At 29.9% G+C, this 26830-nt stretch overlaps 2 protein-coding genes across 2 annotated transcripts; one reads left to right on the forward strand and one right to left on the reverse strand.

The window, feature by feature from the left end:
* Positions 1–2900: 2900 nt before the first annotated feature.
* On the forward strand, positions 2901–4725 carry LOC124833317 (uncharacterized). Its single transcript, XM_047307770.2, has 4 exons — positions 2901–3285; positions 3373–3783; positions 3947–4018; positions 4235–4725. The coding sequence occupies exons 1-4, from the start codon at positions 2935–2937 to the stop codon at positions 4457–4459; spliced, it is 1059 nt and encodes a 352-aa protein (XP_047163726.1). The 5' UTR covers positions 2901–2934; the 3' UTR covers positions 4460–4725.
* On the reverse strand, positions 4665–6892 carry LOC124833318 (Rhodanese/Cell cycle control phosphatase superfamily protein). Its single transcript, XM_047307771.2, has 6 exons — positions 6569–6892; positions 6400–6446; positions 6017–6109; positions 5700–5838; positions 5513–5615; positions 4665–4954 (listed from the first exon to the last, which is right to left on the reverse strand). Exons 1-6 carry the CDS (start codon positions 6765–6767, stop codon positions 4840–4842), a joined length of 696 nt encoding a protein of 231 aa, XP_047163727.1. The 5' UTR covers positions 6768–6892; the 3' UTR covers positions 4665–4839.
* Positions 6893–26830: the final 19938 nt, after the last annotated feature.

A 26830-nucleotide genomic window follows, 5' to 3' on the forward strand; every position in this document is an offset into this window, starting at 1 on the left:
AGCTTGCTTAGAAAATTAGACACATGTTGAAATTCACTTAGCAAGAATTATGCTTGCTCAACCAAAGGTGTTAGCATAATAAGTGAATGTTGGCTTGTCTAGGAACAAATTTTGCTCGTTTAAGAATATTTGACTTGTCAAACGATCAATCTTCTTTGAATGCTTGAATCTTTCACAAAACTAATTTTGTCCAAGAGAGATTGGATTGTCTAATAAACTAAAATATTATAAGTCTTATTTGAAGACTCGTGAACAATATTTTTTTACCTACATTCTAAAAACTTGAATTTCATTCTATAATTGAATGTCTTTTCCAATAAATCTACATAATTCAAAAACTACAAAGGATATTTTTAGTCACCAAATTGGTTAAGACTAAGTTTTTCTCTTTAATTCTTATACAAAATGCAAAATATTCAATTCTAAAATGACATTATTTTTTGAACTAATTTGAATCAAAAGAAAACACTACCATTTTACTGATCAATTCCATATACACTAAAATATCTCTTATTTCTCAATATACTCAATCTTCGTACATTAATATTCTCATTCAATTCAATAATCACTAGAAGAAACATTACTCACATGATTAAAATCAAAATCAGCATCTTATTCAACATTTAAATATCATCAAGTACTACTTAAACAACAAACATACATCCACTATTAAATTTAGTGACTATCTCACCTTCACGTTTAGATCTTCCAACCTAGAATAGTAGTGGAAAACAAATTAGCTTTCCATATTTGAATTTAACTTTGTAGCTCAAATTAAGTTTCATGATCTCTCACTTAAATGTACATAAAAAAAACTTGAATCAAAGATCTAAACATATTTAAAAAGTTCTAAACAAACATAAATTTATCCTAAGCTCTTTAAATCACATGAAATAAAAACTTTCTAATCATGCAAACTCTTGATAAAACAAAATTGTACTACTTTATATTAGGATTATTACGAAAGCATATAATATTAAAAAAGATGAACAAATTCCTCTTGAGAGAAGTCAAATTAAAAAAAAAAAAAAGACTTTTAGAAGAATAATTATCTTTTTAAAATAAATATCAACTAATCAATTTTTCTATATATAATCATTATATTATAATAATGAAATATTCAAACTCCATATTAGATAAATCATTTTTACTTTTAACTATTTTCTAAATCTATATACGAAAACTTTAAAAATTTGTACTAATTAAAAATGATTTAATACAACATCAAATTTATTTAAATTTGATGCATACATTTAAAGTTATACGAATAAAACTTATTTCTTCACATTCTTATTTTTTATTATTTAATAAAGACTTAAATGCTTACTTTGTCCTCTTGAGATAATTTTCAGTTTAGTACCCGATTTTAAAAATGAAAATATTGAGTCTATATGTTATGAAAATTGTATGAATAAGGTTATGTATGTTAAGTTGACACGTGAACTTCATGTTAATGTGACGTATTTTTTCTCTCTCTTCTTCTGTAGTCTAGTTTTTTATCTTTCTGAGTTCAACTTTTTTTCTCTCCAGTCCAGTTCAGTCTTTTCTCTCACTCCTTTTCTCTCACTTATATATTTAGTTAGAAGTTTTTAAAACTATAAAAATGGTAAATTGTTATTTTTTTAATTAATAGACCAAATATAATTAAAGGACGTAAATAGTTTAGTCTTTATATATATAAATCATGTTTGGAAAATATAATTCAACTAAAAATTTAACTAAAAGAGGAAAAAACATGACATCTCAATTATAACTGTAGGAAACTTAGCTGACAGCTACGGCATGGTAGCTGATATAGTAAAATAGAAATATAAAACCATTGATAAATATAATCAAAGGAGTAAACACCCTTAAATAATATTTTCATATCAAATTTAAAGCCAGCTTTACTAATAAAATATATTTTGAGTATTTAGAAGGTAATGTTTTACTGTTACTGTTGCAGAAAATTAAAGGCGATATATATATATATATATATATATATATATATATATATATATATATATATATATATATATATATATATATATATATATTCTAATCTTGAATTCTATCACAATTTGAGATATTCGTTTTGCATACGAGGGATTGTTTTTTTTTAATTCAAAACTTCATTACAAATTTATTTTAAAAAAACAAGATATTTACAATTTGGTGTCAAAAGATAATTTTAATTCACATTTTTTTTCTTAAAATTCTTTAAGATTTTTTTCGAAAACAAACATAACCAAAATTCTAAATTTCAACTGACAAATTAATTCTAATAATTTTACTTCAAAAAATTTAAAATCTAAATATTGTCATAATGTTTTCTAAAAAAATTTAAAATCGAAATATTGTTATTTTTCACCTATATAGAACTATTTTATTTTTTCTTTAAATTTTCTTCAATTAGGTAATTTATTTATTCTATTTAGTTGAATCTGATTTATCTAAAAATTTAAAATTAAAAAATTAATTGAGGAGAAAGTAATCTAAATATCCACAAATGGAAACCATTAATATAGAAGAGAGAGAAAAGGTTGAACTGGAAAGAGAAAAAACTAGACAATATAGGAGAGAAGAAAAAAAGTAAGTCACATCAGTGAGTTGCTGTCAATTTAACAAACATCATGTTATTCATTCAATTTTCAATTTTCAATTTAAAATATTAATTACAACCTCTATAATAAATATATTTATTACTTACTATTTCTCACTATCTAATAATAATAACAACACACGTTAAAAATTAAATAATAAATAAAAAATAAAATAAAATAAATAAATTTAAAAAAAATTAAATTTATTTTCGGTATATATATATATATATATATATATATATATATATATAGATTTATATATATATATATATATATATATATATATATAGATTTATACAAATAAAAGCTTGTGTGAATGTTCTTGAGGCAGGGAGTATAGACAGTTCCAAAGATGGTTAAACTCAGTGTCTCAGGATTCGTTTGGCACAAGACCTTCGCATTCCACAAACCACGTTTCCTATTAGCGTCGAGCTTCTCAACGCGCGTCGGCACACACAACGGAACCTTCCACTGCGATGAAGCACTCGCGTGCTTCATGCTTCGCCTCTCCAAACGCTTCTCCGGTGCTCAAATTGTTCGAACCAGAGACCCCAACCTTCTGGAAACACTCGACGCAGTCGTCGACGTCGGAGGCGTTTATGAACCGCGACGACACCGTTTCGATCATCACCAGAAGGGCTTCCACCAAGTATTCGGCCACGGTTTCCACACTAAACTCAGTAGCGCTGGCCTTGTCTACAAGGTGTTTGTACTTTGTTCATCACTCTTTTTCTTTTCGCTGCTTGTGTCGTAGCTCAACCTAACTCGTTACTCGTTCCTATTCCTCTAGCATATTGGTTTGGAGATAATTGCAAATGTGCTGAAGCTTCACGAGGACCATCCTCATGTGCACCGCTTATATCCTGCTATATACAGAAATTTTGTGGAGGCAATTGATGCTGTGGATAACGGAGTGAATCAATATGACCTAAATGAATCTCCGAAATACGTAGTTAATACTTGTCTCTCTTCTAGAATTAAACGTTTGAATTTGAACTGGATGGATTCTGATCAGTCTTCTGATCGAGAAAATGAGTTGTTTCAACAAGCAATGGCACTGGCTGGCGCTGAATTTTTGGACAATGTCAATTACTATGCAAAGTCATGGTTACCGGCGCGGTCGATTGTGATGGAGAGTCTTGCGGTGAGGGAAAGTGTTGATTCGAGTGGAGAAATCATTAAGCTTACCCGACCTTGTCCTGTAAGACAGCCCACAGCGCATTAAAATTAATCTTACTGATTTTAATGGCTATTGTTAGAGTTTACTCTTCATACCAATAGAGAGATTAAATTACAATCTTTGCAGGTTTTGGATATCATTGTGATTATTATCTAACTCAAACCTTTTGTCACTTGCTACACAGTGGAAACTTCACATACATGAGCTTGAGGAGGAAATGAAAATCAGTCCTTCTATCAAATATGTTATTTACCCGGTATGTATGTTTAAGCGAATTAGTCAAATGAATCTTCAAGATTGAGCGTAAGCATAAATCATAGTTGCCCCGAAAATCTGTACTGTTTTTTGTTTTTTTTTTTCTATTTTTGCTGATTACCATATTCAGGTTACATGTAAGTTTTAGGTTTCATTCTTTGTTTTCCCATTAGATCGATAATTTATGTAATAAATTATAAATTATTATTATTTGTAGGATGATAGAGGAGAGAAGTGGCGACTGCAGGCAGTGGCAATTTCACCTGCCAGATTTGAGAGCAGAAAACCGTTACCGTATTTATGGAGGGGTTTGGAAAATGACAAGCTGTCTGAGGGTGCTGGAATCCCAGGTTGTACTTTTGTACACATGAGTGGTTTTATTGGAGGAAATCGAAGTTATGATGGAGCTGTAGCCATGGCGAGAGCTTCTTTAAAGGCTTAGGCAATAATAGGTTTAACCAAATACCTTTTTCCCAAACGTTATTTTTTAGTTGATCATCTTTAGGAAGCGATTGCAACTGAACCAGAAAATGCTTTAATGCGAATTTTGGTTTATTCATTGAAGCAGTATGCATCAGTTGCTCAGAAACATGGTTTATGCATACTAAATTATTGAACCTTTAACAGTTTAAGCTAGGAATGCAATCTTTACAGAAATGTAACCTGATATTTTTGTTGTCAATTCTTGCATACTAGTTTTCCGCACTACTTCAATAATGACATTTCAATCGTTGGTTCCACTCTTTATATGCATTTATCAGTATTTTCATCATGGTCAAAACTAGGTCTACGCTTCACTAATACACATTCTTGGCACTACATTTACTCCTCTGAAACACTTGGCAGATCCTCTTTAAACCACGAGTAAAGACCACCTTCAAGATGGAAGACATTGGAAAATCCATTAAGGACCAGCAAGTAAGCTGCTATGAGAGACCTGTGAAAGTATCAAGACGTGACAATCAGGGGAATATATCAATCATTTTGAAGCGTCAATATTATTTCTTTTCATAATCACACAACAAAACTTGCAACCACAGAGTATAGCCGTTAAAAGATTACATATTGCATTGCAGACAACCGTATAACTTTCCCGTTCATACATCCATGCAATCCAAGTTATTAGCTGTACTTTTTCCTTTGGTGAGAGCTAATTGGTAATTGCGTTGGATTTGACTTAATTCTTGTCAATCTTTCGTACTGTTATTATTCGTTGAATTAATAGCTAGGTAGGATACAATGATATGTAAAAATCTATTACCCTGCATACTTTTAATGTAGCTGAATCCGTGGTTAGATGCAAACTCCAGACTCATCTAAAATGAAAGCTTCAGAATTGCATTGCAAAATGGATCCATTTCACAAAACGTCTACAACCATTTTGGACTATTTTTAATTCTTAAATAGTATGTATGAATTTCTATTTGCAAAGTTAAAAATCCAAAAGGAGAAGAAAATAGGCAATCGGCCACAATAAATTGGAAATAGTTGATACCTTGATTGTTGACCTTCGGGCAGATTTTGTGATGGTTTCAATGTACCTCCAGCTGAGCAAGCTACTATTATCTTTGCATTTTTATCCAACTTTGCTTCAACACCTGCCAGCATAAACCAAATATTTTATTTCAGAAAGCAAGAAATGCACGAATTCAAGGAGTGACAAGTTGGGTAACTAATCGTACTCTGGATGAACTCAGGGTTCTCTTCAGTCCCGGAAAAAATACCAAAAAAAGCAAATGCTGCACGTCTTGCAATGTCCCATGCTGTCCACTCCTTTATAAGCCTGTATATTTGCACATTGATAGCATCTGGAGGATGAGCCTGCACCAGTTGCCAAACTCGTCGGTCTTATCCTTTGTACGTATATGTGTGTGTACACGCGTATATAATGTTATAACGATTTATGGAAATCAGAAGAACCATAGAGACCAAAAAATGAAACATGAATGGGCAGACACGTTGGATTTTAATACAAAGCTTCTAAAATCTGTCCACTAACCTCTTTGAACTCTGCTTCTGGCCTTACGTCGAGAATCACAAAATTATTTTCTTTTTGAAGCCGCAGAGCTTCCTTTGCATCCACACTTCTTACCTGCCATGACAAACAAGTCTTAAACCTTTAATTCCTTAATTCAACTTTTGAGGTACGACTTATGATTAATTATTCTATGATCTCCGGTGCTTTCCCATACCCTCATGAGATTCTTCTTGTTTGTGTACTCAAGATATATATAATGATACAAAAGCATTACAATATTACGTTTACCTTGATGCTCTGCACAGTATGCATTTATTTCCTTATTCTTTGTACTCGTTTTTTCATAAAATGCTATGAATGCAAATGAAAATATACTTGTTTGTGACACACAGGTGGAGCTTTACCCTTTTTTGCACCAGATATTCTCGCTTAACCTTCCAGTCTTCTTCAGCTAATAACTCCAAAAAAAAGTTTAAAAAACCAAAAAAAAAGAGCTATTAGGGTTCTGTGATACTTCCAAGTGCCATGCGAATTTAACTCGGTCAGAATGTAAGAGTAAGTTAGAACAAGTACCTGGCGACTTTGCTGGTTTTGTGGCTGCACTCTGGATTGTCAAACCCCTTTGTTGAAGTGGTCTTTTTCCTGCGGATTTGTATGATCTCACTTTCCCCCACCACGAATTATGATCACGTGAAGCTTCTAAAGAAGGGAGCAAAGAATGCAAAGATGATGTAGATGAGTACTGTAGAGCAATTGGTGTAAAAGCTGCCATGCTTGGTGGCTGAGTTTGAAGTGAAGAATAAAATATGAGACTTCAAATGTTGTAGTTAATAAAGGGTAATATTCAATGATTGAATTAGTGTGAAAGGATCAGGGGTGGTGCTTGTGTTATACAGAGTACTGAAGGTTGTTTGTGTGAGAAGAGTATCAGCTTACTCAGGATATTTAGGGCACAGAATCTGAGATTGTGGTTGAGGTTTTACGAGTGCTTTAACATTTGGATATCTTTGCCATCTCATCATTATCTCTCTCTTTTCTCTGCTGTCTGTCTCTGAGCCTGCAATGTTTTTTTTTTACCAAATTTATAACCTGTTTAATGTTCTCAGAAAAAATTCATTTGGTTTTATAAAACGTTTTTTTTCTTATTAAGACCTTCGTACTAGTTTTTATAATATTCTTATTGTTCATTAAAAAAATGTATTTAGTAATTGACGTATAAATAAATAGATACTGATGTTCTTAAATGTTTACTATAAATGTACTAAAAAAAGTGAGTTGCAAAAATAGTATTAGATGCCATTTTTAGGTAGTTTTCCTAGCACACACTTCTATGCTGTTTTGTATAATTTATACTTGATATATATTGGACGAAAAGACTTTGAAGTACTTCAATTTTAAGCTGAATGTAGTCATCACAATAAATATGAAGTAAATTATATATTTATCATATTGAAAATGCAAACTGTAGAAACATTAGTTTATCCAAATTTTTTTAGTATTAAATGTGGCACAAAACATCTTTCCTATTCGAATTATATTTGTTTTATTGTTATTGTCGATGTTCACGTGGTGGTAGTAAATAATGATATTATTTTGATTTTTTTTGTTAGGATAATTCAGAGATAATATATTGGTAAGGTGATATTTCTATATAGTGTTTGGATAAAATACTTGTAATTGTAACACAGTAATTTTATCACGATGGTTAAAATATACAGTAACGGCCAGAACGAAAGTTTTCACATCAAAATTTAGCTACGGATCTTGCTATATGTGGTTTGTTAATATTGATATAGGCAGATAAATTATTTTTAGGTTTAATTCGTATTTTGGTCCCACTTTTCGTAGGGTCTGTTCAAATTGGTCCTACGTTTTTTCAAAAGTTCACTAAGATCCCACTTTTCGCAAAAACGGTGCAAGTTAGTCCTTTTTGGTTACGGCGTTAAAAAACTAACGGCACAGCTGTCCAGGTGGAAGAAAACTGATGAGGTGTACATTTTTTGTTGACGTGGCACTGTGATATGTGTTAAATTAATTAATTTAAATTAATTTAAAAGATAGGGTTAATTGTCAAATGTAATTGTCAAATTTGTCGAATAGGAACATAAGGTGCTGCTCCTACTGCAGGGAACTTAAGGGGACGGATCCCTCGGCTTTCTAGAGCACAAGACTGTGGTGGTAGGGTGGAATTGTCGCCGGTCACTGCAGCCTGTGGATGCCTGTTTCGAGAACTTTCATTTGCTGTTGCCATTGATGGCTTGCTTCGAGGTGCGGTCCTTTGGCAAATTAGGGGAAGGATTTTTGACGAAGTGGCTGGCGGTGGTTGAGAACTGATTGGTCTGGGATTTTGAATCTGAAACCTTTTATGAAATGGAATGAGAGTGTTTGGATTAGACATTGTCATCTTCTCCTTCAAACGGTAATTCAGTAAAGCCCGCGCTATTGTGATCTGTTCCAGTTCATCATTGTTCTTTGGTTCCGTAGACGAGCTTGCAGTCTCTTTTGCCACTGGTAAGAAAATTATTACCCATTCGTATTCAATCATTCACAAACGAATCATAAATCATTCACAGTTGCACTCTTCGAAACGAGATTCTGGAACCCTAAATCGCATGCAGATTTACCCCAAATGTAATTGTCAAATTTTTTTAACCCTATCTTTTAAATTAATTTAAATTAATTAATTTAACACATATCACAGTGCCACGTCAACAAAAAATGTACACCTCATCAGTTTTCTTCCACCTGGGCAGCTGTGCCGTTAGTTTTTTAACGCCGTAACCAAAAAGGACTAACTTGCACCGTTTTTGCGAAAAGTGGGATCTTAGTGAACTTTTGAAAAAACGTAGGACCAATTTGAACAGACCCTACGAAAAGTGGGACCAAAATACGAATTAAACCTTATTTTTATATTATTATTATTATTGATAGTATTATATGTCCAAATACTTAACATAAGTAAAGATGAAATATAAAAAATATAATAGTGACAAATTTATAATAAAGTATAATATTTTTTATGTAGGTTAATTAGCATAAAAGTGAGATATGTTAGTTTTCCACTAATTTTCTTTTTTTCTCATAGCATTTTCATGTTACACTCACATTTTTCTCATCTTGTTCTTACTCTTGTAACTCTTATTTATAGTGAGTGTTTTTTTTTTCATTTAGAGTTTTCTTCACTCCTAATGAAATCAATGCAAGTGTAATAATGTATTTTATTGTGTTTGCTATGCCAATATCGAAAAGTCTTAAACCTCCTTAACAAAAAATTATGACACGAGAGTGGTATTGGAAGCAGAGGAAGCGAAGTAGGGGTGAATGACAATGACAATGACAATGTTTATGAAGCTAGGGTAAAACATGTTGCTTATAAAGAGGCACACAATGGAGGTGAGGATGTAGATAAGGGAGAGTGTGGCAACACAGATGAAGAGTTCTTGCTACTTAATCTTGAGATTTAGGGTTTTGAGGAGTGAGAAAGAGTTGATGGAATGTTTGACATAGAAAGTGAAACTCTCTATATTGGTTGTGCAATAACCGGCATAGAAACTAAGAAAATTCCTACATTGTTGTATTTATGCTAGTTTTAGAATCATCATAAAAAACCTTTTTTTAACTAGCATAGAAAACCTTAGCTGCACTAATGAAAAAATGAGATCATTTCATATAAATTAATGTGAACATCATTTGGAATTGTCACGTGTCAAAATTTAGGTCTGTCACACCTCAAAATATAGGTCATCTTCTACTTGGAAGGTGTGTTAAAATGAGAGATTTCTAAGATATAAACTGACTTAGATTTTGACAAACCTAGATTTTGATACGTGACATTTTAAAACGATGTTAAAAACAATTTAACATAAGAGATCACGTTAAATATTTTTAAAAATAAAGATTCAATTGAGTAAAAAATAAATATAAAGACCAAAACAAATCAAAAATATAAAAATTAAATTTTGAAAGAGCATAAATGTTAACAAATATCAATCATCACATCCTTGATATTGTTTGTTTTGAAACCTAGAACTCTTATCACAATTTTGTTCTTAAAAACACTTTAGAGGGTTGGAGGAGGAAGATGTATTTAAATTGCCTTTGACCTCAATATATAAGCAATGTGAGATTATTGATTGTACTAGAACAAGTCCCCCAATCGAGGTTTAAGGGAACGATGTTCGTCTTTGAAATTACTTTTTCATTTCTCCAATTGACGATTAAGAAAGCAACATCAATGTTCTTAACATCGACTCATAAATAATATGAGACCATTAGGAATACTGGAACAAATCTCTTAATTAAAGTTTAAGGAGAATAAAAGTTCGTCTTTAGAACTACTTTTCCATTACTCCTAATTGATGGTTAATGATGCCTAAGAAAGTTAAAAGAAAAAATATATATTTAAAACTATCCTTAGCCTCGTATTCCTAAAGGATGGGAGATTATTAGTTATATTGAAGCAAATTACAGTTTACTAAACAAATTACAAACCAAATATATAAAAATACATATAAACTTGTTGAAATCATTTATTTCATTCATATAAAATATGCAACCCAGTAAAGTTACACATACATAAACAGTAAAGTTACACATACATGAACAAGAAAAACAAGAATTATTCGAAAAAGAACATTATTAAAATCTAAAATTTGATATAATCAAATTACCTAATTCATTACCATCTTTATCTCGTGATCTTTAATCAAAGAAATTACTTGAAATAAAAGTAAGAAGAGACTTTATATTTTAGAAAAATAAAATAAAAAAAAATTATTTTACATTAAATAACTTTTTATAATAAAATATATATCGTTTATTTAACTTAAACTTTCTCACCAAAATATTAATAGGTAGTATTAGTTAATATTATTATTTGTCAAGATTTTTTTATAAATATTATCCATACATTTTTTATTGATTTTTCATACAAGATAATATGATTATTTAACGTACCCGTATACCAATTAAAGTGATAAAAAGTAATGCCTGAGGTTTGGGGTGTAATAGTATCCGAGCTAAAGGTAAACTTCACTTAATAGATACGCAACGCTTGTCACATCACAAATAATGAGAATTTAGTTTAATTATATAACTTAGGATCCATTTTTTTTTTCTCTATTTTTTAATCAAATTGTATATTTAAATTACTGTTTACGCTTAACAAAACTCATACTTTTCACACAAAAAAAAAAAAAACAAACATGAAAGTTAGAAAAAACATAAAACATTTTATACCAAATATATTTATAAAGTTTAAGCAAACAAAATAATTCTTTTGTTTTAATACCAGACCATGTTGTGAACGCAGGAATAGAACTAGTTTGGAGGTAGTTTTTTCCTCACCACCATAAATTTTCTCCTGCACTCCTATATGAAAATATTCACTTTTATCATTTCGCAATGTGAAAGTTAAAAATGGTTTTTAAAAATTGAAGAGAACTAAGAAAAATATAACTTCCGAAAGTTATTTAGTTTTCAAATTATATAAATCAAAAGCTATTTTTTATTTATTTTCGATTGCAATTGGAATTTTTTCTTAAGAAAAAACTGACTTCTAAATTATATAATTCGGGAGTTTTTTTAAACTTATGAAGTGTATGATTCGAACAAAAGTCAACTTTTACTTTCAGAAATAAATTTTAAATTATACAGTTTAAAAATAACAAAAATATAATTTTATATATCGGGGTGCAAAAGAAATTTTTTTGAGATGCAAGAAACTGCTTTAGTTCAGGAGGTTTACTTCCTACACCACTTCACATTACTATCTGCATCACCATATTTTTTTAAAATTTTAAAACTATTTTTTATATTTTAAAATATTCTATACTCCCACACTTATTCTTCAACAAATGTCAACGTTAAAGAAAAAAATACTTTAACGGATATGTTACATTTGTAGCTACATCCATTCAAGTTTTTTTTTTTTAATTTTTCGTTTATTAATTTAATATTTTTTTATATATTTAGTTAAACAAATGTGACCATATCTGTTAAGTCTTTTTAGTTTTAGTTTATTAATATATTATATTTTAAATTAATACATAAATATTATTTAATTTTATTTTAAATTTATTATATAATTATATATAAATTAATTTTATTTTATTTAATAAAATAATTATTATTAATTTAATTAATTATTATAATAAGTAAATATTATAAATAAAACGGATGTGGAATGTGACCTCGTAAGCTTTTTTTTTAGTTTATTAATTTATATATTTTAAATTAATATATAGATATTATTTAATTTAATTTTAAATTTATTATATAATTATATATAAATTAATTTTATTTTATTTAATAAAATAATTATTATTAATTTAATTTATATATTATTATTTAATTAATTATTATAATATATAAATATTTTAAATGAAACGTACGTGCTACACGTAAGTTTTTTTCTTTTTTTAATTTATGTATTTTAAATTAATATATAAATATTATTTAATTTAATTTTAAATTTATTATATAATTATATATAAATTAATTTTATTTTATTTAATAAAATAATTATTATTAATTTAATTTATATATTATTATTTAATTAATTATTATAATATATAAATATTTTAAATGAAACAATATGTGACATCTGTAAACTTTTTTCTTTTTTTAGTTTATTAATTTATATATTTTAAATTAACATAAAAATATTATTTAATTTAATTTTAAATTTATTATATAATTGTATATAAATTAATTTTATTTTATTTAATAAAATAATAATTATTAATTTAATTTATATATTATTTAATTCATTATTATAATATATAAATATTATAAATTAAACAGATGTGCCACATGTGACCACATCCTCTGTAGGTCTTTTTTAATTTATTAATTTATATATTTAATTAAAATGTAATATTTAAAAAATTAAAAAAAAAATACTTCAACAGATGTGGTATATCCGTTGAATATAATTAATTAAAAATTTGGGTATGAGGTGGTGAATTGGATGTTGATATCTATTTTATATCAAGGGTAAGTTAGATATAAGATGGTAGAAGAGTATTCCGTGATAGTAGAGGGAGCAACACTCTTAGTTAAGTCATTGTATTATCTACATCATAATAGACCCAATTCAAATTTCTAAGCAAGAATGGACCATTGTTTTGTTTTAGCTTGAAAGGTTTAAATATGTCATGAAACTCAAACAAAAATACATATTTAGATCTAGCCGAGAGAACTCAAAATACTTTTATTCTTCAAACACTAATTTATTTTCTTTATATTTTTATATTAAAATTTGAAAAAAATGAACATGGAAATTCGAAAAATCTTTCTCAAATTTTATTGAGACATAGTTGTCATTGTTTTTCGTAAAATACTAGGTTTTTTTGTAATATTGGTAAAACTGAGTTTTGAGAAAACAAAGGAAGCATCTATGTGTGAGCCACATTCATCACATTTTGTAACAGTAACGAATCCTTTAAAAAGAAAGAGAAATATCTGTAATATGAAAAGAAAGTTGGAACATCTAGCACATGAATTAAGAAAAAATGGGTAGCATTAGTCAACGTAACGTCGTAACGACGTGCATAAACGTTTGTGGGAAGAAAACAAAGTTCAATTATGTTTGGCAAATGTCAATGTCTGCCATGAATCGTGATCATGACTTGCTTAGCAGTTATGCATAGATAGCTTCTTATGTATTCAGATCAAATTGCTGCATTACCGACATTCTTATATTTTAATATTTTCATTCTTTTTTTTTTATGAATATCTACTTTACCACCAACCCACCCACATGGTTAACGCTAGCACAATTAATGAAAGACAACTTTCCTCCTATGAATATGATATTCTGCAATCCATCGTCAGCTTCATTCTTATTCATAAATATGATGTTGTGCAATCTTCATTTAAGCCACATAATTAAAATCCTTTTTAAGTTTTACCAAATTTATGTAAATGATTTAGTTGGGTTAATTTGCTCTCAATTTTATAGTCATAAGTTGGTATAAATCTTCAATATCAGAATGCTGTTGGTCTTGGTTTTCCTGCAAATTATACCGAAAATTTTGGTTCTTCTTCCACTCGTTGACCTTATTCAACCAATGAAAAAGTTTTTGTTGAATCTCAAAAGCTAGGGTTGAAGACTGTGCTTTCGTTAAACAAGCATATGTGATTGATTGACTTGTTTATTTGTTTATTGATGGAAAACATATTTGCAAATAGATCTTCCAAGTAGGCAATTTTCCATTCTTATATTTATGTCTGTTTAACACCATCGAGTAAGGTATTCATGCATATTATATTTAAGTATCACAATTTGATAATATTTTTATTTTTTTTTTTCAAGTTGATTTTTGTTTCACTTTGTCATCAACTAGCATAAAAGAGCATTACTGTTCATATTTTATCTCTCATCCGTTTCCATATATCTATAATAGGATAACGTGTTTTTCTAAAAGAATAAACTGAAATAGTGCAATTCTAATAAGAAACTACTAATTTGAATGACTCAAGATTTTTATCAAAATGAGCAAGTGGTCTTTTGAAAGTATAACTTGGTCACGAAAAAGCTTTTGTTCAATTGATAATTTTAATTTTTTTTTATTTACTGAAATTTCGTTATTTAAGTGATAACTTTATATTTTTCTAGAAATGAAATCAAATTTTTGTATTGTAGTTTTTATAAATTCTTTATTTCAAATTTACACTCAGATGCTAATGCAAGTGTGAATGTTTTTCCTGTTAATTATATTGTATCTCTTATATGTTTTATAATTATGGAGTTTCATTAAACTGATTATTGACCACAACGAAGATAAAAGAGAAAAAACATCTACGACCACGTGTTATTATCAAAAGCGAATTGTAATATTAAATGATTGGCATTATAGATTAATTCATGAAAATAAGTTATTTGATACAATAATTATTTTCATGGAAATACATATAGATGATGCAATTATCTATCAATTATATACAATTATATACATGAGAAAACATAATTCTAGATAAATTCCCAAAATACCCATTGCACATAATTGATACTTGTTCTAAACAATGGTTCTTTGGGTAATTTTTATCTATGCTGATTTGATAGTTCACCGCTTTTAAAACATTGGAACGCAACACTGATTTAACAATACTGTAGGAACTCAACCCAAAAAGTTTGGTTGGGAGGAGCTCGACTTGTAGGAGCTCGACGTGTATGAGCTCAACTTGGAGAGCTCGGCCTAGAGGATCTTAGTCTAGAAGAGCTCAGTTAAAGGAGCTCGACTTAGAGAGTTCGCCTTAAGGAAGTCAAACTAGAGAGCTCAACTAGAGGAGGTCGACCTATTGAAGCTCAAGCTATAGTAAGGAGGAAGTCAGCTTGAAGAACTCAGATTGAGAGAGGTCAACATGGAAAGCTACACTTAGAGGAGCTCGACGTGGAGAAGGTTGACCTATAAGAGGTAAACTTGGAGAGCTTGACCTAGAGGAGGTCGGCCTAAAGGAAGTTGACCTCGAGAGATTGGCTTGGAAAAGGTCAGCTTGTAGAAGGTTGACCTAAAGAGCTTGACTTGTAGGGGTCGGCCTATTGGAGCTTGACCTATAGGATCTCGGCCTGAACAACTCGGTCAATAGGAGCTTGGCATGGAGGAGCTCAAACTCAGCCTCTACAAGGTTAGCCTTGAGAAAGCCGACCTAAAGAGCTCGACCTATAAGAGGTCAACCTGGAGAGCTCGAGTTGGGGGAAGGTCAGCCTATTGAAGCTCAATCTATAAGACCTCAACCTAGATAGCTCATCATGCATGAAGTTAACCTAAAAAGCTCGGCCTTAAGAAGGTCAGATAGTAGAGCTTGGCTTGTAGGAGCTCGGTCAATAGGAGCTCGACCTTAAGGAAGGTTAGCCTGTAAAAGATTAGCAGGTAGAAGGTCAGCCGGTAGAAGGTTGGCCTGGAGGAGGTCAGCCTGTAGGAACTTAATTTGAATAGCTCGACCTGTAGAAGCTTAGACTGTAAGAGTTTGGCCTCTACAAGCTCAACCTTGAGGACTGAAGAAGTTGGCTTGGAAGAGGTCAGCCTATAGAGCTTGACCTAAAGGAAGTCAGCTTGGAGAGCTCAGCCTAAATGAGGTTATCTTATTGCAGCTCAGCTTGTAGGACCTCATCCTGGAGGAAGTCGACCTAGAGAGCTCAACCTGGAGGAGGTCGACCTAGAAGAGCTCGACTTGTAGGAGCTCGACCTGTAAGAGCTCAGCCTGTACAAACACGGCCTATAGGATCTCGACCTATAGGGACTCAGACTATAGGAGCTCGGCCTGGAGAAGGTCGACATGTTGGTGGTCAGTCATTTCCAAAATACTCATTGTACTTGATTAATAGTTCACTGCTTTTAAAAAATTGGAACGCAACACTTCAATTTCATTCTCTTAAATACCCATTGATTTAACAAGTTGTCAGTTCACTAATTTGATAGCTCGCATCTCATCTTAACTTGATGACAATCCTCTCCTTGTTGAGCCCGACATTAAATTCGATGGACTAGTTGACTAGGCTGGCTTGATAGTCATGTTGAAAGGCTGATAGGATGATCAATTTAGCATGATGATTGGGTGGGTTAACCTGGCCATGCTAACTAAGATAGTGAAAATGACTAAGATAGGCGAGGTGGACGAGTTAACAAGATGGCCTAGATGGACTGGTTGGCCAACCTGACCTTAATGACTCGGATATACTAGAAAAACTACATGGACGGACTGGCTCGATGGCCATGCAAATGAGCTAACATGATGGTTGATCTTGCATTATGTCGGGTTGGTCGAGCTGGCTAGATTGGTTGGGATGGTCAGGGTGAATGGGTTGATGAGATGGCTTGGATGGACTGGTTGGGCGACTTGGCCTGGGTAGGTGGGATAGACTGGATGGACTGGCTAGTCGGGCTTCCTTGATGGTCGTGTAAAAGGGCTGGTTGATCTTACCTATGTGTTCGGGATTAACAAGATGTACTACCTGGTTAGGATGGTCGTGTTGACTGACAATGGGATGTTCGATCTGGAGTGATGGCCAAGATGGTCGAGTTGACTGGACTCTATAAGCTCAACCTATATAAGCTCGACTTGGAGGAAGTAAGCTTAAAAAGCTCGACTTGGAGGAGGTTGACCAGTAGGAGCTCGACTTGTTCTCAACTTAAAAGAGCTTGGTTTAGAGGAGCTAGGCCTAAAGGAACTTAACCTATAAGAGCTTAACTTAGATGAGATCGATATGGAAGAGCTCAGATTGTCGAAGCGTGGCATATACAAGCTCGACCTGAAGAGAGTCAGCTTGAAAATAATTAGCCTGAATGAAAATGATCTGTTTGGACTATCTCAATGACAACTCTCCAAATTTGCATTCTTTTCTGTATTTAGAAGTCCTTGTTAGTGTATTTTTTGTTTCTAATTGTCTAAAATTAAGATAGTTTAAAATTGTAGTTTTATAAAATTATAGTTAAAATTAGGTTTTTAGGAGTATTTTGTAAATTTTTTAAATAATTAGAAAAGTAATATTTTTTTAGAAAATCTTTTGGTAAAAATTCTTTTCTTTCATTTGATTTTATTTTCTTTCTTTAATTTTGATTTTTTTTTCTTTTGTGCAGAATAGGCCTTATAAATTGGGCTGAAGTGTGCTGATTAGATAATTGGGCCATTGACCCAGCTAGGCTGTTTGAATTAAACTGGGCCGCTAGCAGGATTGGGTTTCAATTAAATGAAACTCAGCGTTTTGGGGTTAGAGAGGCCTGACTGAACTTAAGAGAGACGGCGTCGTCTTGTTTTAGGTTGGACCTTAAGCCGAATTAGTGAAACTGTGCGTTTCAATGGCAGCAACTGCCTTAGAGGGTCTTCACCTTATGCATTCATTTGGCAGAAAGGGAGAAATTCACTTGAGAGGAAAACAAACACCCACGAGCTAGGGCTTGGAGAGAATGCAAGAAAGAGAGAAGATGAAGTCACGACCCTGCCCTGCAAAGAAGTTGACCAGTGAAAATGAAGAAGATGACTTGGACCGAAGAAGGAGCTGCCCGGAGAGCTGACCGGAGCTGAACGACAAAGATGGAAGCTAATTAGAGGGCTTAAATAGAAGGATGAACAATGGCTGTCGATTATGAAGCTTCTCGAGCAAGGTTCCCCTCTCCCATTTTTTTCCTTTTCCCCCTTTCTTTTCTCTTTTTGTTTTCAGACCCTATATAAAGGGGTTTCTTCCATGTAAACACAACACTTTTAGACACTAGACACTTTCAGACTACTCTACAGTTCTCCATTCTTTAGTTTAGGGTTTTATTCGCTTTTCTTAGAGTAGAGATATTGTTCTTAATTATGGATTTCACTGATGAGATTCATGGAAACGTGACAATCTATGAGCTCCTCATTCGGTGATCTCTGGTATAGTGTTTATAATTTTCCTTTTTCATATTAATAAATTTCCATTTCGTGTTTTCCTTTTATTCTTGTTTGTTGTGTTGAGATTGTTCTGTGATTTTGATTTCTGCAATGGTTTTGTTTAGAAAATTATTTGGATTTTGTATCTCTGCAATTTTATGATTCCTTTTGGAATTAAATGTCTCTGTAGTGAGCATTCTTTTTCGAGATGTCTTCTCGAGTCAGAGATGAATCCAATGCATAAAGACTCATTCGGTTTTGTGTTTCTATTCTTTTCCTTCTATTATTTCTAATATGTGTGATTTTAGTTCTGCAATTAAACTCTGTTTGAGAATTGTGAAGGAAAACATCCACATTTCTACATTTGTTTTGGATGTAATAGGACCCATAGGTGGGCCTAGATTTTCAAGAGGTCTTCTTGAGAGATGTTAAGCTTCATAATTATCAGACTAAGTTCAATTTCAGTGTTCTATTTTTGTTTCTTGTGAAAGTGTGCATTGGTTGGAAAATTGAGTGAGAATTGTCAATTCAAGTTCTGAAATATGAACTATAAGACCCTGTGATGGGCTTACTTTTCTCGGAATGTCTTTCTGAAGAGTAATTGAGACTCTTTCTTTCAATCTATTGCATATTTGCCTCTGTTCTTTGTTTTTGCCTAATATCATTAGTTTGCTTCTTTATTTTTAGTATTTATGTTGACTTAATGTTAGAATAGTCTTAGTTTTGATTGTGATTTTATTTTTCCTTCCATTTAGGTTCTGTTATAGGTTCCACTGTTCCATTTAAGTTCTGTTATCAGGCAGTAGTAATGTTCATTAGTTTATGATCATTTTAGTTGCATTTAATTTTCATATTAGTTTAGGACATGTTGTTGTTTCTATCTTCAGTAGATTTCTACTTTCTTTTATTTTCCTTTTATTTCATATTCTTTCCTTAAACAGAATTTGTTTTTAATTCTTTTCCACACCTTGTCTTTTAGTAAATAATTAGGTAATAAATAAAGCAAGAATTAACCAAACACTTTAAACTTAATTACAATGAGTCCTTGGATTGATACCTAGGTTATCCCTTTACTACATTAGTGGGGAAACTTAGTTTGCTCTGATTTTAGGCGACAAAAATCAGTTTAACACTCAACCTGTAAGAGCTCAGCCTATAGAATCTCGTAGAAACTCAACTCAACGTAATAGAAATAATAATTACAATAATGTAATCAAATTTTCATTATATCTCATTACCTAATAATTTAACTACGGATAACTCGCGTAATTATATATATATATATATATATATATATATATATATATATATATATATATATATATATATATATATATATATATATATATGGGGTTTGCTAACGCGCGTACGCCTGTTTTTCAGTTGGTACATTTTAGCAATGTGTACCGGATTTTAGTAGACAAAAATACCCTTATATATAATGGATTCTAAGTTTTAAGGTTAAGGGTATTTTAATAATTTTTATTCTCAAAACTTAAAAAAAAAAAACTCCAAACCCTTACTCACCTTTCTCATTCCTCTCAATCTTTTCTCTTTCATCTCTCTCACTCCAACCTTTTCTCTGTCATCCCTACTGTAACCCCAGTTGAAAAAATCAGAAACACTTGCCTTTAAAAAATTTGTCTTTGTAAAGAGTTGAGTCATTGACATATTCACCTTCAGGCAAAGGTTCATTCAAGATCTCTTCAATTTCACCATCTTCACTAATATCTCTAACTTTTGAATCATCATCTCTAAAAAAACCCTCCAGGCCAATTACCAATTCTTTCGAATGTCATTATGCTTGTCAAAATTAGATAAAATTATATACGACAAAAATTATAAAATGAAAACTCATTATAAAGTCATTTTTTGTAAGAAATTGTTTAACGAGTGTTTCTGATTTTTTTCCAAGCCAATTACCAATTCCTTTGATGTCATTATGCTTCTGAAAATTAGATAAAATTAGATAAGACAAATTATAAAATAAAAATTCATTATAAAATCATTTTTTGTAAGAAATTGTTTAACAACAAGTATTTCTGATCTTTTCCAGATCAATTACCAATTCCTTTATGCTTGTGAAAATTGGATAAAATTAGATAAGACAAAAATTATAAGATGAAAACTCATTATAAAATCATTTTTTTGTAAGATTGTTTAACGGCTAGTGTTTCTGATTTTTTCAATTAGGGCTAGGGATGACAGAAAAAAGATTGGAGTGAGAAAGATGAAAGAGAAAGGGATGAGAGGAATCAGAGAGGTGAATAAAGGTTTGGAGTTTTTTTTTTAGTTTTGAGAATGAAAATTATTAAAATACCCTAACTTAAAACTTAGAATTCATGGTATATAAGGGTGTTTTTGTCTACTAAAACCCGGTACACATTGCTAAAATGTACCAATTGAAAAAAGAGCGTACGCAAGTTAACAAACCCCTACATATATATATATATATATATATATATATATATATATATATATATATATATATATATATATATATATATATATATATATATATATATATATATATATATACCATGAATTCTAAGTTTTAAGGTTAAGGGTATTTTAATAACTTTCATTCTCAAAACTAAAAAAAAAAACAAGAAATCCCAAAACTCTTACTCACCTCCCTCATTCCTCTTAACCCTTTCTCTTTCATCTCTCTCACTCCAACATTTTATCTGTCATCCCTATGGTAGTCCCAACTGAAAAAATCAGAAACACTCGTCTAACCATAATCTACCTTCCTCACTTATCCAATTTGTTTCTCTCTCATCTACATACTCTCCCTCACCCACACGCAGCAACCGCGACACCGCAATTTGTTGTTTTTGCTCTGTTTGTTCATTTGTTTTCCACTTTAATAACAAAATAATTGATGATGTTGATGTTGATTTTTGATTGGAGGGTTGTGTTATATCTTTTCCTTTCTGATTATATTAAAATTAAAAAAAAAATTGATATAAAGCTTATGCATAGTTAAACACACATAGAAAAATCTTCTTCTTCTTATTGGAAGCAGCAAAACATGGTTGCCACTGGTGCCACCCCAGATGGATTATTTTGGTTGGTGTATGAAGGGTGCATTTCTGGCTACGATAACTGCTTTGAACGACGTTCGTTTTTTTATCATTTAGTGAGTAGTTTACATGAAATTGAAATAATTAATTTCATGTAATACAAAATTAATAAACGATATAACACAACCCTCCAATCAACTACTAATTCTAAAATTTTAAAACGAAATTTAATAACAATCAAAAGAGAAAAGATATAACACAATCCTGTAATCAAAAATCAACATCAACATCATCAATTATTTTGTTATTAAAGTGAAAAACAAATGACCAAACAGAGCAAGAGCAACAAATTGCGATGTCGCGGATTGTTGTTTGTGGGTGAGGGAGAGTATGGAGATGAGGGAGAAACAAATTGGATAAGTGAGGAAGGTAGATTAGGGTTAGACGAGTGTTTCTGATTTTTTCAATTGAGACTACCGTAGGGATAACAGAGAAAATGTTGGAGTAAAAGAGATGAAAGAGAAAGGGTTAAAAGGAATGAAGAGAGTGAGTAAGGGTTTCAGAGTTTCCTGTTTTTTTTTTAGTTTTGAGAATGAAAATTATTAAAATACCCTTAACCTTAAAACTTAGAATCAATGATATATAAGGGTATTTTTTTCTACTAAAACCCGATACATATTACTAAAATATATCAACTAAAAAAAGAGCGTACACAAGTTAGCAAACTATATGTATATATATACACCGATTATTAATGATAACGTAAGTCTATAAGCTTATATTTTGTATCATTTATGTTTTGAATAGTATAATACATCACATGAGCATCACGACCCACACCACAACATAGTTATTAATATGTTCAAATAGACACAAACATCAACAGACAATATGATGATGATTTTAGTCTTCAACAATAATATGTGTATTTAATAAAAAGATGTACTTCATTTTAAATATTTATCATAATTTATTTCAACTTTTAAGATATATTAAAAAAAATAATTTAACAGTCCTAATTTTTTTTTTCAAATTTCAAAATGTATCATTAGAAAAAGGTAACCACATCTTAAAAAAAAAAATAAACACCTGAATATTTTTCAAAATATGAAAAATAACACTATTATAATTATAACATTTAGTTTAGAAAATTCAATTTCCAAATACATAAAAATTCATAAAATACGAAACTAGAAAAAAAAAAACTTTTTGAAGTTATCACGGTGATACTAAAAACATGGTTGAAATAGTTAAGATGAGGAGGCTTAAAAAAAGTAGTTGAAATCGTTACAAACATCTACACTTAACAATGCGATGCTTTTTACATTAAAGAAAAAAAGTATACCGTAGCTTAAGTGAGATGCCCCTTGATATGAAAAAAAAAAATGTAAAGTTATGTACATAAAAAACTTACTCATTCCCGTAAATTTTTTGAAAGTTTATCTAAATCTGTAATTTGATATTAAAATTTAGTAAAAGAATATATAATATATAATTAATAACGTGTGATGGGTTTATTATATATATTTTTTTAATTTAGGCAAAAATACTCCCAACATGTAAGATCGGTTTGTTTAATTTGACGATAAATTTCTATTTATTTTAATTTTTAAAGAATAAAACTTTTATTGAAACACCGAATAATTAAAGGATTTATTTGAGATTCTGAAAAAAAGAAAAAGACCTATAGAACGTTAAACCTAAATTTATTTGATTTATGACCTTTAGTTTGTATTTAAAAATTGGTATATTGAAAGACCAAATAGGTCGTACGGTAAGAAAGATGGGTATTGGTATCGGGAGGCAGAAATAAAGTGCAGAAAGCTTATCTGATGAGGCTGTGAAAGAATTGAAAGCAATTGATAAAAGAGATGGTTGGACCCAACTCACAATCTCTTATACTTTGACTCAATGTTTCTTCTGCTTCCTACCAATTAACCCTACATCTCCTCATAAACCTTTTCATTAAAACCATTCATTATTCATAGATTGGCTGTGGAGCCCCATTTGCATATAATTTTATCACTTTTTTTTTCGCCTGCTCTTAGTCACTATTTATTGGTGTGCGACCAAACTAATAATATTTAATGTCCAAAACTAATTTTATAACTACTACAACTTATATCACGCCATTTGTTGCAAAACCATTAACTCATTTTGTGTTTGGATTTCAAAATATATTTAGAATAGAGTTGAGAGAAGAAAGAAGTGAACTCGATTGAATTAAGAAAAATATTATATGTGAATTTGAAATAAAAGTTTTTGAAAATTTGTGTATGATATGATATATATGAAAATTTGTGAAGAAAGATGTTAATTCCTCATATTTTCATATACAAACTAAATTATATAACTAAATTTCTCATATACTCATCACTCAACTTAAAATAAAAACAAAAATAAAATCAGGTTTCCATGTCTCAATTTTTACCTTAAAATATACAAGTTTTAAACATAACAATATATTGAAGACACTAAAAATTTTAAATTATTCTAAGGAATCACCTTAAGTCAAGCAAAAAACCTAATTTATCTATGTAACCCATCAACTCTAATTCATTTATGTCTTTTCAGTAGTAAGAAGATTGAAGGTTTAATTGCTTCCTTTGTCTCCAGTTTGGTTGAATTGTGTCAAATTCATCCTCATTTTTAAAAAAGTTTCATTGTCGTCCTCACGTGTATAAAAGTGTCAATTGAATCCAAACATAGAAAAAATTTGTGTCAAAGTAGTCATTTTTCCTATATCTCTGTGTCTTCCTTTCATATGTCACTTCTCTGGAGCTATGAAAAGCCTTAAATTGGATAAGGTAAAATGAATATCTGTACTTGATTGTATGAAAGGAAGACACAGATATATAGGAAAAATGACTACTTTGACACAAATTTTTTCTATGTTTGGATTCAATTGACACTTTTACACCACGTGAGGACGACAATGAAACTTTTACACCACGTGAGGATGACAATGAAACTTTTTTAAAAATGAGGATGAATTTGACACAATTCAACCAAACTGGGGACAAAGGAAGCAATTAAACCAAGATTGAAATTATCAAAGTAAAAAGATCTTATATATTTTAAAACTCAAGGTGATAATTTTTTCCTTAGCAAGATAATAGAAAATTTTATAAGGAAGGATAAGTTAAGGGTTATAGAAAAGTGGAAATGAGAAATGAAAAATGAGAGAATGGGATATAAAAGTAGTTTACTGTTTTAGAAAGGAAAAAAATTAATAAATTTTTTAAATATATATTGATACCCTCTTCTTTTATTTTAACCTCCCTTCCTTTCCTAGTACCTTTTAATTCAATTTATCTTTTATTCCACCAACAAGTAAAAATATATGTTATGTATGTTGTGTACATGTCTTAGAGCTCATTACTCTCACTCCTTTAACTTCCTTATCCAACTACACTTAAATCTAAAATAAATTCATATATATATATATATATATATATATATATATATAATAACTAAAGAAGTTTTAACATAAATTTAATTTACTTTTAGAAATTATTTTACACACCCATTTAATCACAAAGAAACAATTTTATTATGAATTGGATTATTAATTTAGTTTCTAAAATTATAATAGTTATTATAAATTGCATACAATCAATTAATGTAGTGATTTAGTGGATTTGTTATTTAAAAAAAATGACATATCAAATATTCAAATGATAATAGTTCCAATAAAAATAAAGGAGATTTGAGTCTAATAGAGATGATCTATTATTAACATAGATGGTTAAAATATAATGAAGGACACATTACACATATTAACTGTTATTAACACTCAATATTGTAATGTTTAAGTAAACATATAAAAGTGAAAGTTGAAAATGAGTAAATTGAAACATACTTGATGCTTAAATTGTCCTTATAATTTTGATTTAGACTTAATTAATTTTGATTTAGACTTAAATAGTGATTATGGGGTCAAACAGCATGTGGGTGATATGACAAAGTCAATTAGTTTTCATGTTTGATGTGTGAAGTTGCAAGACAATTCACATGAATAATAAACATGTGTCATGTGAGTTAGTTGGTGCATAAGTGGTCTAAGATTACACACTTGATTCATTATTCATCGAGTGATGCCAAAGAACACGTAAAACAATGGTTGTCATGACATAGTAATAAGAATTATTGACACATTATATAATTCGTTTTACTCCTGTTAATTTTACATTAGTCTTTTAATATATATATATATATATATATATATATATATATATATATATATATATATATATATATATATATTGGATTCTTTTTTGGAGGTATGAGGTATCATGAACTCCCAAACATTTAAAATTCTTTAATATGTATGATGAGAATTTATAAAATAAAATTATATAAATTTTTAATTTTTGAAAAAATTTAATAAGATTTTGTTTCTTTGAATTTACTTATTATTTGGGTTCACTTATTACTCTCTTTTATGTGTTTTTTCTCTTTGATTAAAAAAAACAATTAAAACAAATTTATTATTTTTCTGTTATTTTTTATATTTTTATTCTATTACTGAATGAAAAAAATATATCTGACTATTAGATCCATGAACTTTGATTGATTCACAAATAAACAAAATCATAATTTTACTACATTTATGAATTGTTTTTACAAAAGGTAAACTTTTCTATTCATAGGAACAAACGAATATAAGTGGTTTTCAAAAAGAGTGGGAAAAGCTAGTCTTGAAAATTAAATTTTAGAGTCAAAAGAGCATATAACAAGTGCAACTTCCTTACTCTCATGTTACAAAATTGACAAATGTAACAAATCGTACAAATAATAAAGTAGATAACTCTAGATATCATTTTTTTCACAAAGACTTACATTATTCAGAAAAAATATGTTTATTCCTTAATTAAGACTAATAACTTTTAAAAGAATAAAAATTGTTGATGTGTGTGAAATAAATCTAAAACTGAGAAAGTAATAAAATTTATGAAATTACTATATGATAAAAACTTCATTCAAAGTTAGATTTCATGCATCTAATCAATATGAAAAACATTAAACAATATACTTCTAATTCTTACTTTAACATTCGCACCACATGTAGCAAGTCTTAATGTCTCTAGAATAAGTCTCTATCGTAACTCTCTTAATAAGAGTTAGTTTCCTATGCTCCAAGAATGTGTGTTTTTATTGAGATCAAGCCTCTTATTTGTAGGATCTAGGTAAAAGTAACCAAATCTAGTAACAACTTATTTTATTGAGATATTCTTCAATCTTCAACGATTTTCATTTATCTGACTTTTGTAATTGAAGTAACCTAATATGTTGATAACTGATTTTATTAAGATATTATTCAATCTTCAGTGATTCTCATTTATTTGATTTTTATAATTGAAACAACCCAATTTGTTGATTTTGCTTATATATTCTTCAATTTTCAGTGATTTTCATTCATATGCACAATATTTTCACAAATAAG

This window comes from Vigna umbellata, chromosome 2 (genome assembly GCF_029865625.1).
Source record: "Vigna umbellata cultivar VRB3 chromosome 2, Vumbellata_1.0, whole genome shotgun sequence".
NCBI classification, from domain to species: domain Eukaryota; kingdom Viridiplantae; phylum Streptophyta; class Magnoliopsida; order Fabales; family Fabaceae; genus Vigna; species Vigna umbellata.

Bases quoted from the DNA above. Each gene is read 5' to 3' on its own strand.
- LOC124833317 (XM_047307770.2), top strand. From the start codon at position 2,935: ATGGTTAAACTCAGTGTCTCAGGATTCGTTTGGCACAAGACCTTCGCA. The intron at 3,286-3,372 runs GTGTTTGTACTT...CTATTCCTCTAG, and splicing joins GCGCTGGCCTTGTCTACAAG to CATATTGGTTTGGAGATAAT. The intron at 4,019-4,234 runs GTATGTATGTTT...TATTATTTGTAG, and splicing joins TCAAATATGTTATTTACCCG to GATGATAGAGGAGAGAAGTG.
- LOC124833318 (XM_047307771.2), bottom strand. From the start codon at position 6,767: ATGGCAGCTTTTACACCAATTGCTCTACAGTACTCATCTACATCATCT. The intron at 5,839-6,016 runs GTTAGTGGACAG...CAACTGGTGCAG, and splicing joins CAGAAGCAGAGTTCAAAGAG to GCTCATCCTCCAGATGCTAT. The intron at 5,616-5,699 runs GTACGATTAGTT...TTATGCTGGCAG, and splicing joins GAACCCTGAGTTCATCCAGA to GTGTTGAAGCAAAGTTGGAT.